This window comes from Nipponia nippon, unplaced genomic scaffold, assembly GCF_047370975.1.
Source record: "Nipponia nippon isolate SJK-2023a ecotype South Korea unplaced genomic scaffold, ASM4737097v1 scaffold_15, whole genome shotgun sequence".
Taxonomy (NCBI): Eukaryota; Metazoa; Chordata; class Aves; order Pelecaniformes; family Threskiornithidae; genus Nipponia; species Nipponia nippon.
In genome coordinates this window covers 12,820,297-12,835,830 of record NW_028262331.1, presented here as the reverse complement: position 1 = coordinate 12,835,830, position 15,534 = coordinate 12,820,297, and the positions used below count along the sequence as shown (strand labels likewise).

Below are 15,534 nucleotides of genomic sequence, written 5' to 3'. Positions count from 1 at the left end.
AAGCCAGTAGCGGGATATACACGAGGTCTTACAGCAAGGCCTTGGTCAGGCTGCCATCGGTGCCTTGTCACAGGAAGGTGGCTCGTGTTAAGTCAGGAAGTTTGTCTCCTCTATGGTTAGGTGCTCTCTAGTATTTGATGTGAGTGATCCCATCTGTGGTCTGTTGCATTATGGTCCGCCCTTGCTGTCAAGGGAAGGCAGTGCTTCCCCTCCAGCCTGCTGCTTGTTGCTGTATTGCCTTGTATTTGATCTGCACCTCTGCAGTGCAGAGGTGAGCCTCTGCTGAGCCTCCCTGGGGGCGCAAAACCAAGCAGAGCAGCTCTCTGGGGCGGGAATGCTGGGCCCTAGCCATCAGCTAAAGGCTGCCCCTTCTTATTTCTCTCCTGTACCCCCCCACCCACGTGAAAAAGCAGCAAGAGGTATTGCATCCTGAATTTTTGTGCCCAGAGTGGGACTTGAGAGGGAGAAACCTGGAGTTCCCTCTGTCCCTTCCAGGCAGCCTCCTTTCCTCACCCCCGCAAGCTTGCAGGAAGCTGTTGGGTTTGGTTACTCATTCGTGGAGGTCAGGACTAGGTCTGGGTTTTTTTTCCTTTGTGTTTAGGAAACGGTTTACAAACTGTTTTGAGCACAGGGGAGCTGGTGGCGTGTGAAAGAGGCTTCTCAGCCTCTTTACTGCTGGACTTGTGTTAATTCTCTGCCCTGCCTCCTTTTCTGTAATCTCTTTCTTGGTTGGCAGCGTGAGTATTTGAGTGCTTTCCCCAGCCTGCAACCCCTCCGCCTCCTAATATGACCTCGATCACCAAACCACCTTGGGGCTTTATTTTTACTCTAGCCGTTTTGTTTCGCGTGGTAAGGTTGGTTTCTTTCCCCTAGCAGTGAGAAGACTTCTCTGTGGAGGAAGTAAAAGAGTGCCAGGCTGCAGTTGAAACTGGTTAAACGCTAAAACCACACTCCTAGCCTCTCTGGGTTTGAGACGTGACATTCAGCCATGCAGCTTAGCACTGGCTTTTTTTGCCCCCCAGTTGTGCACCCTCCCTACACTTAACTTTTTTAATAAACTCTTTTTTTAACTTTAAAATGCTGGTAAAAACTTTCTCAGCTGCAGTTCTTGCGTTAGCGATCCAACCAGAAACCCTGTTGCACCTTGTCCGGACTGGAGATCTTCCGTGGATGCTCGGTGCTGCTCTGCTGAAGCTCCCAGAGCTCGGAAGAGCTCGCAGAGCCTGGTTACCAATTTAGCTTGTGCACGCATGTCGTGTAGAACCCACATGTTGCTTTCTAGCGCAACTTGACCTTTTGTCACTACCCAGAAAGTGAAGGCTAAGCTATCGGTAAGAGTTTCCAGAAGTTGGTGTTGATTTTTTTTTTTTCCTTCCCTTTTCCTTTTAGACCATGTTGGTGGTTTTATTTAACTGTGAAGGACGAGGCAGGGACTAATGTTACTTGAATGGGAGAAACACCGACATGTTCTCCTTCCGGTAACAGGCATCTGGTGCTAATGTGTGTAGAAGTATCGTGGTGGTTCAGAGGTGGGAGCGCTACAAGGACATCAATGACTTACGCCTGTGCGAGGGGCTCTGCTATATCCCAGTGCTCAGAGAGGCTGCGGTGAGGGGGGCGAGACTTCAAGTTCCAACAAGCTTCTCATACTCTAAAACCAAATACAATCATCCCGAAACCGCCTTTCCCTGTCAGTCACTCTTTCCTCATTTCCTCTCCTGCTGGTGCTGATCAGCCAGGGATTTGTGTGTAACCAAACCCCCTCCGGCTGCTGCACATTCGTCCTTCTCGCGGTAGCGGATTTGACGATCCAGGCGCTGCAGAGTGGTGTTGGGAGGGAGAGTTTGCACTTCAGACGAGAATACTGCCAGAATTGGCAGTACTGGTAGGGGAAGTAAAATGCCTAATAGCGGGGTTGGGAAATTACCCAGAGCAGGGTGAAGGCTGTAGACAGTGATTTCTCTTGAGCATTTTTTTTTTGTTAGTCTAACCTTGATCTTTGTCTGAAGTTGGCCCAGGCCAAATTTTTCTGCTGTCTGTTGTACACTTTATGGGATGGGCACCTCGTATTCCACAGCCAAACCTCTTAATTCTGCCATGGGGAGTGTTTATTTCTCTTCAGTGTTGAATAAGCCATTTCCAGACAGGCTTCGCATCCCCTGTGGAGGTGGGTATTAGGAAAGAAACTTCCTTCCGGAGGATCAGGGAGTGGAACCTGCTGGAATCTGTGTCGTTTCCTCTGTCCTTGGCTCTACTCTTCCTCCCCAGCAGATTTCATGGCTGCATGATTCAAAGTGGAGAGGGAGATGTCTCCATCCCCTGTGTTATCCTGGCCAGGTAGACGTGAAGGCTCCAGAAGTACTCTGGGAACGCAGCAGGGTGGGCAGCTCCCTCCAGGCTGTGGGATCCTGGGGCACGGGCTGGCTGTGAGCGGCTCCTGTTATCCCTGCCGGTGAGCGCGGCTGGGAGAGCGGGAGCGTGAAGGTTGCGTGCGATAATGCTGTCATCCTTCTGGAAGGCTCCGTCTCTGCTCAGCCTGCTGTCCAAATGTCTTCTCTGTTGGCCTAACTCCATCCTAAGCCTTTCGGGGTTAGATCTCTTCGGTCTTCACCCTTTTTAATTTCTTATGTTATCTGTCTCCTTCCTGCTTTAACCCCACAAATAATCTACTCCAGAGTAGTGAAGAAGGCTGACGACACCCTGAGCTACATTAGCAGGAGATCTCTTATGACCAGAACTCATCACACGTTTCTTGGAGTCAGTTTTCTATTGCAGGAAGGGGATGCTGTTTACTCCTGGCAAGCAGTATGGGTTTGATTATAAGCTGCTTTTTGCTGGTTGGGGCTGCTTCAGTGCGCAGCACATGGCCTCCCCTTTACCTGCTGGACAAAGAAGGGCTCTGCCTGGGTCATCTCGCTTTCAGTGCTTAACCAGATGCAGCCTTGCAGAGCTGAGCTTGTATCCTGAACGACCTGCAGCACCAGAGCCAATTTGTGAAAAGTTTTGTGTTGAGAGTTAACTTGATATCTCAGCTGAGGACTCTCTGGCATGTTTGCAGAGATTCATAGGGTTTATGGCCAGCAGGGACCATTAGATCATCTAGTCTGATCTCCTGTATATCACAGGTCCTTAAATTTCACCCTGCTACTCCTGTATGAAGCCAAATAACTTGTGTTTGGCTAGAGCAAAACTTCCAGAAAGACGTCCAGCCTTGAGAATCCACCCTTTTCCTCGGGAGTTCATTCCAGTGATAATTGCACTGGTTCTGAAACGCTTATACCTTACTTCCAGAGTGAATGTTTCCAGTTTGTTCTTGCGCTTTGCTATTCTGTGAGTGTAAAGAGCCCTTAAGTACCACGGAGGCACTTCGCACCCTGCAATCAAATCACCTCCCAGTCTTTTTTGATCCACTAAGCAGATTGAGCTGTTTAAGTTTTTCACTGCAAGACATCTTTTCTAGCCTTTGAATCACTTTTATGGCTGTTTTTTGGACCCTTTCCAATTTTTCAGCATCCTTTTAAAAATAAGGGCACCAGAATGGGATGCGGTATTTCAGCGTCAGCCTCACCAGTGCCGTATATAGATGTGAATGTGCTGTCCAGTGCCTGCTCTCTGCTCGTACATCGGAGGGACACGTTAACCCTTTTTACTGGACATTGCGTTGGGAACTTAGCCACTATAGTCCCCAGAGCCTCTCTGGAGAAGCTGCCTCGGGCACGGTCTCCTGGAGGCTTAATTTTACATGATCCCAGATGCATAACATGACATTTGATGCTGGAAAACCCCAGATTTTGAAGCGATTATAATAACGTTGTGTGAACGCGCTGTAGCCATCGTTACTTACTGCTCCATTCGCCTGTGTGTGACAAGAACTTTGACAGCAGAATTTGTTTTCAGTCTGTTGATTAAAAACGTTGCTAGTGGGTCTCTACCAGCCTCTTTCCATCCAGTTTGGTGAGGGTCCCTGAAGACTGCTGCTTTTTAAGAGGTTACTTAATCAGCTTTTAATCTATTTAATGGTAACATTTTTTTCAAAAATGTTGCATATTACTAATTTGTAGAAACCAAACTTAGATACAAGTTTGGTTGAAAAGGAAATAACATGCATATAAATATTTTGTTTGACTTGTTCTCCTTAAATTGAAAGTTCTACTAGTAAATTCGTTATTAAATAATGTTAAATTTATTTATAGGTCAGATATTTGTTTCGGAGCCAGTGGAGTCACTATTGCTTGATTTTTACATCAGCAAAGCGCACAATTTTCTTGCTTGCGTTTCTCATCTCACCTGCTCCCTGCAGTAATGAAGGGAAAAATCAAAAGCTCCTTGGTTTTGCTGGGGGGCTTCCTAAATGCCTCTCTTTTGTCTTGTTGGGTTGCTGACTTGCAACTCTTATAGCCCTGAGATGTGCCCTGGAGCCGGAGCTGCTGCAGCCTGAAAGATCAGGAAGCTGCAGGAGCCTCTCAAGGTCTCTGTACCTGGAAATGAAGGTTGTATGTCTCAAGTCTGCAATACGTCAGGGTTCCCTCTTTCTTCCATGTCATAGCAAATTGGATTTTACATTTGTGTAGTGTCTGATGTTAAGTATCAGGATTCTCCCTGGAATTGCTTTTAATGCTACAGAAAGTAATCTGGTTCAGGGCAGGACATTGCGACTGCTAATCAGAAACCTGCCCTGAACACATGGCAAGAAGCAGCCAAGGCGAGCTCGGTATCCATTTGTGGTTGCAGGTGGTATATGAAGAGGAATGATTATGGTAATTAGCCCAGCTGGAATTTGCCCACAGCTCTGTGGGTATCTTGTAAATACTGCAAAAATGCCAGACAATCTTAATAGCCCTTTTGTCTCACCTCCTTTATGTAGGTAGCCATTTGCACAAAACACTTTCCACCAGCACTTGGTTACGATTGCACCTGTAACAGTAAAAACCTCCTCCTGCTATCTTGCCGGTCGAGCCCACTGCAGCATCTTGGGCTTTTCAGGAAGCTCTGTATCAGTGCTCAGTGATATTTCAGCGAGATACTGCCATGGAAAACACCAGCCAGAGCTCTGCCTTGCAGGTTTGGGATGGCGTGGGATGAAGGCTCAGGCTCGTATTTGTAAGGCCGTCTCCAGGGGAGACAGTGGGCTCGCTGCTGCTGTTGGACCGGGTGGTGTAAAGCCTGCGGAAGAGAGGAGTAGTCTTAATAGTTAACGTGGTATGTCTAGCCTTTGAGCTGGAGTGGGAATATGGCATGGTTTGGGTGCCTGGATGTTATTTCAGAGTTCTCAGCAAGGAGGCTGTGCCTGGAAAAGCCTGGCTGCCCAAGAAACCCTGAAAATATTTGGGATGAGTGTGGTACGTGTTTTGGAGCAGAGCTGTGTGGCTCTGTGGTCTGTATCCCAACCCCTTGTCACTGAGGAGACCCCTAGACTCAGGAGAACGTCCCGCTGTGCTCCAGTCCCTTCCACTCCGGTGGAGGCAGCGCGTTTGTTACAGGCAGTCTTGCATCTGGTCTCTTGATTAATGGACTTGTCTTTTGCAGCCTATTTTGACTCTGACACCGCTTTCTGCTCCACAGATGCTTTGCTGATGTTGAAGAAAGTTTGCCTCGCTTGATAAAGACCAGATCCTGAAATTTACTTCCAAACCTGAAGTAACAATTTTTAACTTGAAATGCTTTTTCCCCAGGAGTCGCCGCTCCAGAATCCTTCCCTTATTTGGTGCCTCCTTCACAGCTGGGACCGATGCTCAGGTGCCAAAGCTCTGCGCACTCCTCCCAGTGAGCCAAATGGGTCTGTGCTGGGTTCAAGCGCGGCAGCTCTGCTTCCCAGCCCGGTTCCTGGCACTCCTTTTCCCGTGCACCCCAGTGGCATTTCCAGTGTTTCTGTGCTGGGATGGGAGACGCCGTTTTCAATCAACCCTTTTCAGTCAGTGCACAGTCTCTTGAGGTTTGGTCTTGCTTTCTTCTTTTCTGGCTCAAGACATGACAAACCTTTCCTGAAGCTGTCTGACCGCCTCTGTTCCGTGTGTTGTCAGGACATACTCCTCGCGGCCTCTCAGTGATTTGAGCTGGCTGTTCCAGGACCGTTGCTATCTCTGCACTTAGCTGCTCCGTGAGAAGTTGTTAGTCACTGTTGATTTCTTCCATGGTAACAAATCCAGTTTGGTTGGCGGTGCGGTGTGTGAATGCTCCCCAAGCAGCAGTGGGCTGCTTCCTCTGGTGAGGTTGCCTCTTCCCAGGTGGATTTAGTCTGTCTGCACATGCTGACTCATGACAGCCCAAACAGCTGTTTCCAGCTTCAGGCACTACTGTGTGCAGGGACCCCTTCTTCTTCTTGACAGCTGGTTTGTTTTTGTAACTAATGCCTTCACTATATGCTCATAACTTCCATATCTGTGATGCCCGCTTTTCAACTGGAAGGGCCAAAATCCATTTTTTGACATAGTTTCATTGTTGTATAAGCTTTACTTGGTGGGCTCTTCCCAAGCGACCAACTGGGACCAGCCAGGTTTGGCCCCTGTCCCAAGGAGCAAAGCTGCCCGCAAAGGCAGCGACGTCAGTGCGCAGGGAGCCCTGTCTTCCCTGGCATCGGCACAAGGGCTGTTTTCAGGAAACCTTTGGAGGGGGCCACCTTTGGACTGCACAATGAGGGAGATGAAGGGAAGAAGTTGTTGCAGGTCTCATGCTAGCAGCGTCAGGGTAGCAGGCACGCTAGCTGGGCTTTGGGGAAGTGTTCCTCTCCGCCGTGCGAATGCAGAACAGCAGGTGATGGCACTTCCTCCTCCCTGCCCCAAAGCCGGGCCGCTCGGTGGAAGTCGCTGTTTCCCTCTTGCTGTGAGAAGCAGCAGGGAGGGCTCCCAGAGACCGAGGGACAGGTGAGTCACTAGAGAGAGTCATTCGGAGAAAAGCCCAGTCAAAGCAGCCCGTGGCCTTAGAGTGAACTTGGAGATGAAAGGTCCAAAGTTAAGTGATGAGCTCATCAAAACCTTGAGGCTGTGAGAGAAAAAGTGATGAAAGTAGTGTGAGAGGTGCCTGCTTGAGATGCCACGGTGCTGGGGCACACAGATCTCTGCCTGGGCTTGCTGGGTTCGTGCTTAAGTTGGCAAGAGGTATGAAATGTGCTTCTTTCCTAGAGGCAGGTATCCTGCTTCCTTTTAAAAAACTTAAATGTATATGCACATATCTATGTCCCAGTTCAGCACTGGTTCCTGTGGAGTGTGACTGGTGAGTCCTCGGGACTGCGAGTGAAAAGGGTGAGAGTGAAACTTGCTCTGAGAAGATGGGGGTGAAGCCGATGCCCTGGCGAGCCCTCCCAGAGCCGGGCGTCTCTGTGGGAACACGCCTGGCACGTCCCCGCTGGGCGCGGGCGTCACTTTCCATTCAAGGTGGGGAGTTTTGGTACTCCCCCGCTGCCAGTAAAGTGTTGCGGGGATTGCAGGGTGAGCGCTCCCGGGGCTGTGGGTGAATGTGGGCCTTGGAGGAAGAACTTCTGCCCCAATTTCTTCTTTCCCCCACGTGCAGCCCGCTGATCAGTGTTGCAACAGGCTTTCCTGTAGAGATGGGTCAGGTCAGGAGCTCCTGCTCTTTTCCATATCCCCTGTCGGAGAGCACAGAGCCTGGACCAGCTCCTGCAGGCAGTAGCAGCACATGGGCTCGCTGCGGGGCTGAGCGCTGCCCACCGCCCCGCCAAGGCTCTTGCACCTGAGCTAGGGGCTCAGACTTGTTAGGCTGTGTCTGTTGGGGTACGTGATTGCAGCTGGAGCTGCGGAGCCGGTCACAAACCAGCTTTCTACCTCTGCACGCTGTTGCCTGAAAATGGTTTTGAGCTCTGAGCTGCCTTGCTGTCCTAAGGAGGATGGTGGAGAAGCAGCTCTACCCAGACTTCACTGGCAGAACGAGTAAGGGCTTTGCTCTGCTGTCCCAGTATTCCTCAGTCTCTTCTGGGTTTCATCTGCAGAGTTAATAAAATGGTGGCAAATAAAGTCGAGTTCCAGTGGAAAGGGCTCTTTAGGGCAGCAGTAAAATAGTGAGTAAGCAAGAACCCCTTGCTGCGGGGGCCAGTTTAATTGGTCTGGGTTGTTTTATGAGACAGGTTTTATGTTTAAACTCGCACATGGCCCAGGAGTGACTCTGCAGCAGGGCATCATTCTCCTGCATGGGTCCTCTGGGAATGCAGCCCGGGTTAATTACACCTAACCGAGCAATCGCACCTCGTGGAGCAGCCGACATAAGTCATGGCGTGAGCCGGGGGGTTCAGCAAATGAGGGTGGGAGGCAGTGCCAGAGCTAGTACTGCCCGTGATAACCATCCCCTGCAGCCAGGCCTGGCGGGGAGCTCGGTGCTGCCTGGCGGCACTGGCCGGTGGCCGTCAGGCACCCTTGCACATGTGCCTGGCTGGGCATTGCCACAGCCCTGCCTGGTGCCCTCGTCCTCCCTCTGCGCGTCTGATCCCCCCGTAAATAGAATTGGCATCGCTGACCTTTATAGAGGGGTTCAAGATACAAAAATCTTGTGTGAATGGGAGCAGAGCGGTGGTGCTCAGACTGGGTCGCTCCTGGTCAGCATCTCCCCGCGCAGTGCTCGGAGCCTGGCTTTTCTCACCGTGCTGAGGCTGTGCAGGCGTGCGGGCGCGAGAGGAAAGCCTCTTGCTGTGGAGAAGGTAAGATCGAGGCCAGTCCACTCCTAGCATGACACAGCCACCTCCAGGGTCAGGCAGAGTGACTACTTACCCACCCACCGCCTTCTTCAAAGCCGTTTAGATAAGGACTGGAAAAGCCCAGAGCTCTGCTGAGCCAGCAGAGGTGGCTTAAAGCAGTAGTAAGTAATGATTCAAATCGGGTTTTGGCGTTACCGGACCTAAGTGGGGCAGAAGCTGCCTTCGTGCCATGTGCTACAGCCAGCTCCGCTCTGTCCCCATAGCTCCCTGTTGTTCAATAGCAGCATTGCTGCTGCAGGCTCTCAGGGGCTTTTCTGATAAATCTGAACACCGTCTCTCTCCTCCTAATTGCTTAAGGCTGGAGTTAAATGAAGGGGTGCAGCATCACCCCAATGCCCCCTTGCTTCTGCAAGCTGCTCCTGGCAGGGCTCCTAGCTTTGCTGCCGAACTCGCCGTGTTGGCTTCACCGCAGAAGAGCGTTGGTGCGGACATCCCGCGCCCTCTCCCCATCGACTAGAGGCTGCTCGGCCTCCGCCGCAGTCGCGGAGCACCGAACAAGTTGCTTCTGTTTGTTGGTTGGGTTTTTTTTCCATTGGTGGGAAACGCTGGTGGGAAAGGCTGCCTTTGGGGACTCCTTTTGCTTGAGCCCTTGGGCTGTGCCGTGGAGGAGGAGCCCTTCGGGCCGGAGCTGCCCGGGGCCAGGGCCGGTGCCCGGGCCCTGCGAGGGAGCTCAGGACCCGGCAGAGGGTGCTGTGTCTCCACCGCCGCTCCCCGCTCCGGCTCCAGCTGTTTGGCACTTGCCCGTGCCTGTGTGCATGATGTTTGTAAGAGTTTGGGCATGTCCATTTGGTTCCCATCTCCAGTGCCACCCCCAGCATCCAGGCCAGGTTCTTCTGTCACTGGGGACATTCTTAATTCACAGGAAATCGGAGAGAGTTTAATTGTTTTCTCCTCTCTCTCTTTTTTTTTTTTTTTTTTTTCCCCCCATGCAGCTGAACAAAAGGTTCATCCTCAGTTTTCTCCATGCCCATGGGAAGCTGTTTACCAGGATTGGGTAAGTGTGCAGGATGTTTATTTTATTTTCCTACATTACAAGTCTTTTTGGAATTTAATATTGTTAGCAACTAAGCTGTGTTTGGAGCCGAGGGCACAGGGTGTGAATTCTTCCAGGCCTAGTCTCCTGGTTCTTATTCTCTTTACCCGCCCTCCGATCCACACTGGTTATTCTTTGGGCTTTTTCTTCCCCCACCTCAAGGCCCGGTCCTGCCTGCACACCGGGACCCTCTGGCAGAGGCTGAGCTCGACCGGCTGATACACACAAGGGTGGGACTGGAGGCTGTATTCTCTCTCCCATCGCCTAACTATGCTCCGTCCCCCTTAATTTCTGGTTTTGCCCCCCCTCTCCCATTCCCCCCGCTCTCAGCCAGCAGAGAGGTGGCTCTGGGGGGCTGCTGCCTGCAAGGAGCACGAAGCCATCAAGGCAGAACCGTGCAGTGGCTGAAAGCTACCATCCGGAGCGTGTCAAGACAAGCCTTGCCCTTCGTCTCCTCGCTGCCATTTCAGTGAAAGCCTCATAGCTGAGAGCTGCCCTGGCTGTGGGAACGGGTTTATAGAAAGTGCCTGTGGCAATTTCTGTCACAAACTGGTTTCAAGTAGTTGAACATCTACCCTCGAAGCAAAGCAAGCCTGATTCAGGCCTGGGCTGAGATCACAGCCTGGGGGAGGTCCTGATGACCCCGAGAGCAGAGCTCAGCCTCGCAGCGGATGGGCTTCCCGTGGAGCTGTCCCTGCCCCGGCTCCAGCCTGGCCCTGGCGGTCAGGTGGTGGGGCGGCCGCATGGGGTGGCTGTTGCAGGGAGACCTCGCGTGGGTTCAGATGGTCTCTGGCAGTGGTGGTCTCTGCTCGAGCCTGCCGGTGCCTCGTAAGCAGATGTAGTCTCACGAGCTCTGTTGGCTCCTTCAGTCTCTTGTGGAACTAATGGCTACAAGTTACAGGGTCGAGAGACCTTATCCAGGCCAGTTAGGTAAAGGCAGTGTGGATGCAAAGCGGCATCTTGTCCCTGCTGTTGGTTTTCTGACTCAGACGTACGGTTCCCTGCCTGTGTCTGGGCCTGTCCCCTTTCCTCCCTGGAGCGGGGAAGCACAGCAGTGCAGGACACAGCGCCCACGCTGCCGTGCAGCCTGAAGCCTCAGCACTTGCTCCATCCAACGCGCTCGCTGGGGTGGCTCATCAGGAGTGGCACGTGCTGGACTTTGGACCCTTCGTAGAGCAAGGGGAAGCAGGAGCTGTGCTGGCCAATTTGTTGGCGATCCAGTTGTCTGAGGGCGAGGGGCAGAGCAATCCGCTCGCTGCCGGTGCTGTTGATCTCTCCCCCAGTCACAAGGCACTGATTATCTGCTTGTGGGCAGCAGGCTGGCCTGCAGCGAGGAGGCAGAACTGGATGTCCTCCCGCCCGCAGGAAAAGAGGAGGAAAGCTGCGAGAGCCCAGGAAAGGTTTGGTAACTGCAGCGCGTCTGTGCCGGAGGGCAGAGCGTCCGGGGAGCTGCTGGTCCTCGGCTCGGCAGGGCCGTGCTCGTGGCCAAGCGCTGGTTGAACGCGTGCCAGCAGGGGGATTAATGGGGATGTTGCAGAGATTGCTTGCACATTTGGCTCCTGGGACTTTTATGAAATTAAGATGCAGCGTTTGAGGCGGTTGCTTCCCAGGACAGTCATTTAGAAAACCCAAGCGTGTTTAATGGTAGAATATCCCCCGAAGTACTTAGAAGAGAACTAGAAAGTAATACCATGGTACAGGAAGACAAAATCGTCTAGCCCTGCTAAACAGCTTCCGTGCTTAAAATAGGTAAAAGGTGAGGAACAGTTGAGTCCTCCTTGGGCAGGATCTTCAGTGATTTATCTGTAAAAAGTACGGAAAAGATGATGTTGCCCTAATTGGACTCTTTTGCTCTGAAAACCACAGGTAAGCAATTTATTAAAAGCTTCCGCTCTGCTCCTGACCTGCTGGTTCCGAGCTCAGTGGGGTTACTGCATGACGTTCCAGATGTGCTGTGGTATCAGAGCACAGCTGGCGGGGCTGAGGAAGCCCTCGCTCCTTCTTGTTATTCCATGGCAATAATCTTCATCTCCTCCCTGACAACCCAACCTGCAAAGGGCTCCTCCAGCCCCAGCGTCCTGTCTGCCCTAGGAGGATGTTGCTGTATACGCTGGATGTGGTCTGAGATTTCTCAAAATGAGGAAGTCTTTAGAAGCAATCAGTTTGCTCTAAATCCCTGGCTGCACCCCAAATCCAGGGAAGTTGCCTCTTACAGGGGGAGCAGTGCTTTTGTACTGGTAGAGCTGCTCTGTTCTGCACAGCTACAAAGTACAAGGGGCCTGTTTGTTACAGCCTGTGTTTGTGGGAAGGTAGCAGAGACTTTGAACTGCTCCAGCAAACAGTGCCCGGGGAGAGGGTACCCCTGCTGCTAGGCAGAACCGGTTGTTGCAAGGCATCTGTGAAATATGGTTAAGAAGAAAGCCATTTCTGTCTTTAAAAATAGAGCCTATTACTGTCCTGAAAGTCTGTTGGGGAAGCCCAGCAGAATTGCCCATGTGGGTTACCAGAAGTGGCTTGCTAATCCAGCCTGTAGCGTGCTGATATCACAAGATCTGAATCTCTCGGGGGAAGACAGAGGAAATTGCTATGAAGGCCCCTGAGGTTGCCTGCCCCAGCTCCAGGTGCCTCGCCCATTGCGGATTTTGGCTCCCTCACTCCCGTGTACGCTCACTAGTACAATGTCACTGGTAACTGGAGCGGACACTTGCTGCGAGACAGGTATTCATTCTTGCTGGGTCTAGCTGTGGCTTTTTCTAGTGTAGGAGCAAGAAGTAGCCCAGCAAGCTCAGCAGGAGAGGCAATGGGACAGGAAGATCTTCCCCCCCCCCCCCCCCCCCAGTAGTTTCCAAGGTTTTTGGCAGCTTCTTGGTTATAAAGCTGTCTTCATGGGATACCAGGTGAGGCCTCTCATTGGGAGGGTTGTTGTAGGCAACCATGTCTCAGTCATTTTTGTGAATTAACTGTGCTCTTCTTTGCAATCAGTTCAGTTTTTGACCCCACTTCAGTTGGGTGGTTGCTGAGGATCCAACAGCTCTGATAAGTAACCTCAGCTAATTCCCCTTGCGATGCCAGATGAAGAGTAGGATAAATGTGTCAGATTTCCGTGGGCGCTTGTCAGCGGTGTTGAAAGCGCACCCCATCCCCGGCCGTGGCACTGCAGCTGCTGGCTGCTGTGTCCTGATGAGCGACAGCAGCGCTGTGTGCTGCGGGGACCGGCTCCAGCTTTGACATTTCCAGCAGCTAGATGAGGCCAGTCATTAGTCTGCGAGTCCCTGTCCTGTGGGGCTCTAAGTGATGAAGTTTAGGGGCTCAATCACGCTGCTGGGGAGCGTGTAGCCTGGGGAGACGGGGCTCGGTGCCATGGGATCTGATCCTGCAGTGCAGAGCCCAGGGGCACCGTTCTTCTGGAGGAAGCACACTCTGGCCAGCATTCAATGCGCTGCAATTGCCACATCCGCAATGTGGCACCAGTGTGTGCAGTTTGCTGCAGCCTGGGTTTCTTGGGAGTCCCATGGGCTGCTCCTGGTCCAAGTGAGCTGCTGGCCTCTTGGCAGCCCTCCCAGATTGGTAGAAGTCAGTAGAAAAAAATGGTTGGTCAGAAATGACTCATAAAGGCCGTGTTTTCCTGCCAAAGGAATGCTGCCTGCCGGTCACAGAGCAATCCCTCGCTACCCTCTCTAAGGAAGGCTTCAGCTGCCTCCGTCGCAGCCTGCACCTTCGTTCCCCATGGCTCCTGGATGGGAGACAGCACCCCAGGGGTCCCCCCTCCCCAGGAGACATGACACTGAGTGAGCTGTGCCGACTGACCGCCCTGCGCCCCGGGGCATAGCCTGCGCTCTACAGACTCTCTCTCTGTCTGCAGGATGGAGACTTTCCCTGCGGTGGCCGAGGAGGTCCTGAGGGAGTTCCAGGTCCTGCTGCAGCACAGCCCCCCTCCCATCGGAAGCACCCGCATGCTCCAGCTTGTGGCAATCAACATGTTTGCAGTGTACAACTCCCAGCCCAAAGGTACCACGTGCTGCTTTAGGGGAACCGGGCTGGGGATCAGCCGCTCTCTGTATGGCCGAGTTGCTCATGGAGAGGGGTGGGGGGGACTCGCCAGCTGAAGATGGATGGGGAAGATGTGGTTGGATGCCTGGGGGTGTCGGCGTGTGTAGGGACAGCAAAGGGACCTTGGCTGAGCCTCGGTGGAGCTGGCTGAGGCATCTGAGGAGCGAGGCGCCATCGCATCTCCCTGGAGCCTGAGTCATCAAGCGCAGAAGGAAGGCGCTGCTTTATGGCTCTGCCTTCCTGGCATTTAGCTTGGGCCATGCTCAGTGCCCACACTGGCACCAGAAGGGCTGGGAGGATCTCAGAGGGCCTTGGCTGTTGGGAGCGTGGCACTGCCTGTGACCACTCGTGTCCACGCAGGAGGCTGGGCGATGCGATGGGAGATGCCGCTCTCGGAAAGGCCAGGCTGGAGGCCGTTCCCCATATTGAGACACCTAGAGATCTCGTATTGCTCGTCCTCCTCCATCCACCCAGGAAGCTGTGTGTGGTCTCTGCCATTGTCGGGTTTAACGTGTTGGTCAGCAGAGATGCCACCAAACCAGAGTCTCATCCACTGAGTTTGGAATGGGGACGTGCTTTCCCTGTGGCTCCCCGACACACACAGCGGCAGGTGCCCAGGTCTGCCCGAGCCGCGTGTTTGGGAGCAGGGATGGGGCTGCGCTCCCCGGGTGGGAGGAAGCAGTGCTTCGCATGCCGACGGCTTGGGATTTAGATCCCAAAGATGGAGGCCTCCAGCTGATGGATTTCAGTCAAAGCCACCATGTGGGCAATCAGGCTGAGCCCCAGAAAGCTGCTGCTGGAAGATTTCTCCCTCGTGAGCCAGTTGGCCACTTGTCAGGACGGTGGTTAGTGGCCGAGGTCAGCTGATGGAGCAAACTGGCGTCGGACGGAGGGCTGGGAAGCAGCTCCTGTGTGCCGTGCCTGCTGCCCGGCCAGGCTCGCAGGCACCTTCCTCTTCTGGGGGAAGCCCTGGGGGAGCTGTCAGTCCTGCTGGCACGGCAGCCTTGCCCTCCTGCCTGCTAGATGCCAACCAGCAGCGGTGTGTTTGTCTTTGAGCTGCAGAGTACTTTATGATTATGAGCAAATGCCTCTGTGCCGCCCCCCCAATAGGTATATTAATAGCAGTGTCTGTGCCGCAGACGGGAGCTGGTGGTAAGGAGAGGAAGAGATTTGTCTGGGCTGTACGGCAAGCCCCTGTGGCAGAGCTGGAAGCGGTCCCAGCTCTCAGACCACTGGACTCTGCTCTTCCATCCCTAGCTGAGTTGTGGATGTGTGTGAGTGACAGAAAGGGAGCGCTTTTTCTCTCATGTGAAAAATAAGTATTCTCGGAGTTTTCTGCCTCCTGCATCGGTAGCTGCCAGCTGCTCCCAGGTTTTGGATCTCTGGAGGAAGCGAACCCGTTCCTGCTGGGGACTGCCGGCTGCGTGCGGAGCAGGTGGCGGTGTTCGCGAAATGCCTGCAGGTTGGATGGCGCTGTGGCTGCCATCTGACACCTAGTGCCCTTCAGGGATTTCCCGGAGGGCTCCTTGCTCTGGTGACCCTAAAATATCACTGAGAATATTGTTGGCAAAGCAAATCGCGTTGTCAGCGCAAATGCTCTGGTGGTCTCCGAGCACTTGTGTGCTAAGTGCTGGCACAGCCCAGGTTGGGCTCGGTGCCGACACTGTGACATTGAGAAGAGCTGGGTGCAGAGGGGAAAAAAAAAAAAAAAAGCAAAGGGCCTGGAGTTTAAAAGGCAAGCAAGAATGTT

At 52.9% G+C, this 15,534-nt stretch overlaps 1 protein-coding gene across 5 annotated transcripts in view; it reads left to right on the top strand.

The window, feature by feature from the left end:
- The window catches only part of SMG6 (SMG6 nonsense mediated mRNA decay factor), a 115,489-nt gene that overhangs the window by 16,441 nt on the left and 83,514 nt on the right, over positions 1 to 15,534 (top strand). For all 5 annotated transcript variants that reach the window (XM_087751885.1, XM_087751884.1, XM_087751883.1 and 2 more), the window contains exons 9-10: positions 9,634 to 9,695; positions 13,597 to 13,742. In XM_087751885.1, the coding sequence (XP_087608011.1) occupies positions 9,634 to 9,695; positions 13,597 to 13,742 (208 nt within the window). The remainder of the gene's footprint in view (positions 1 to 9,633; positions 9,696 to 13,596; positions 13,743 to 15,534) is intronic.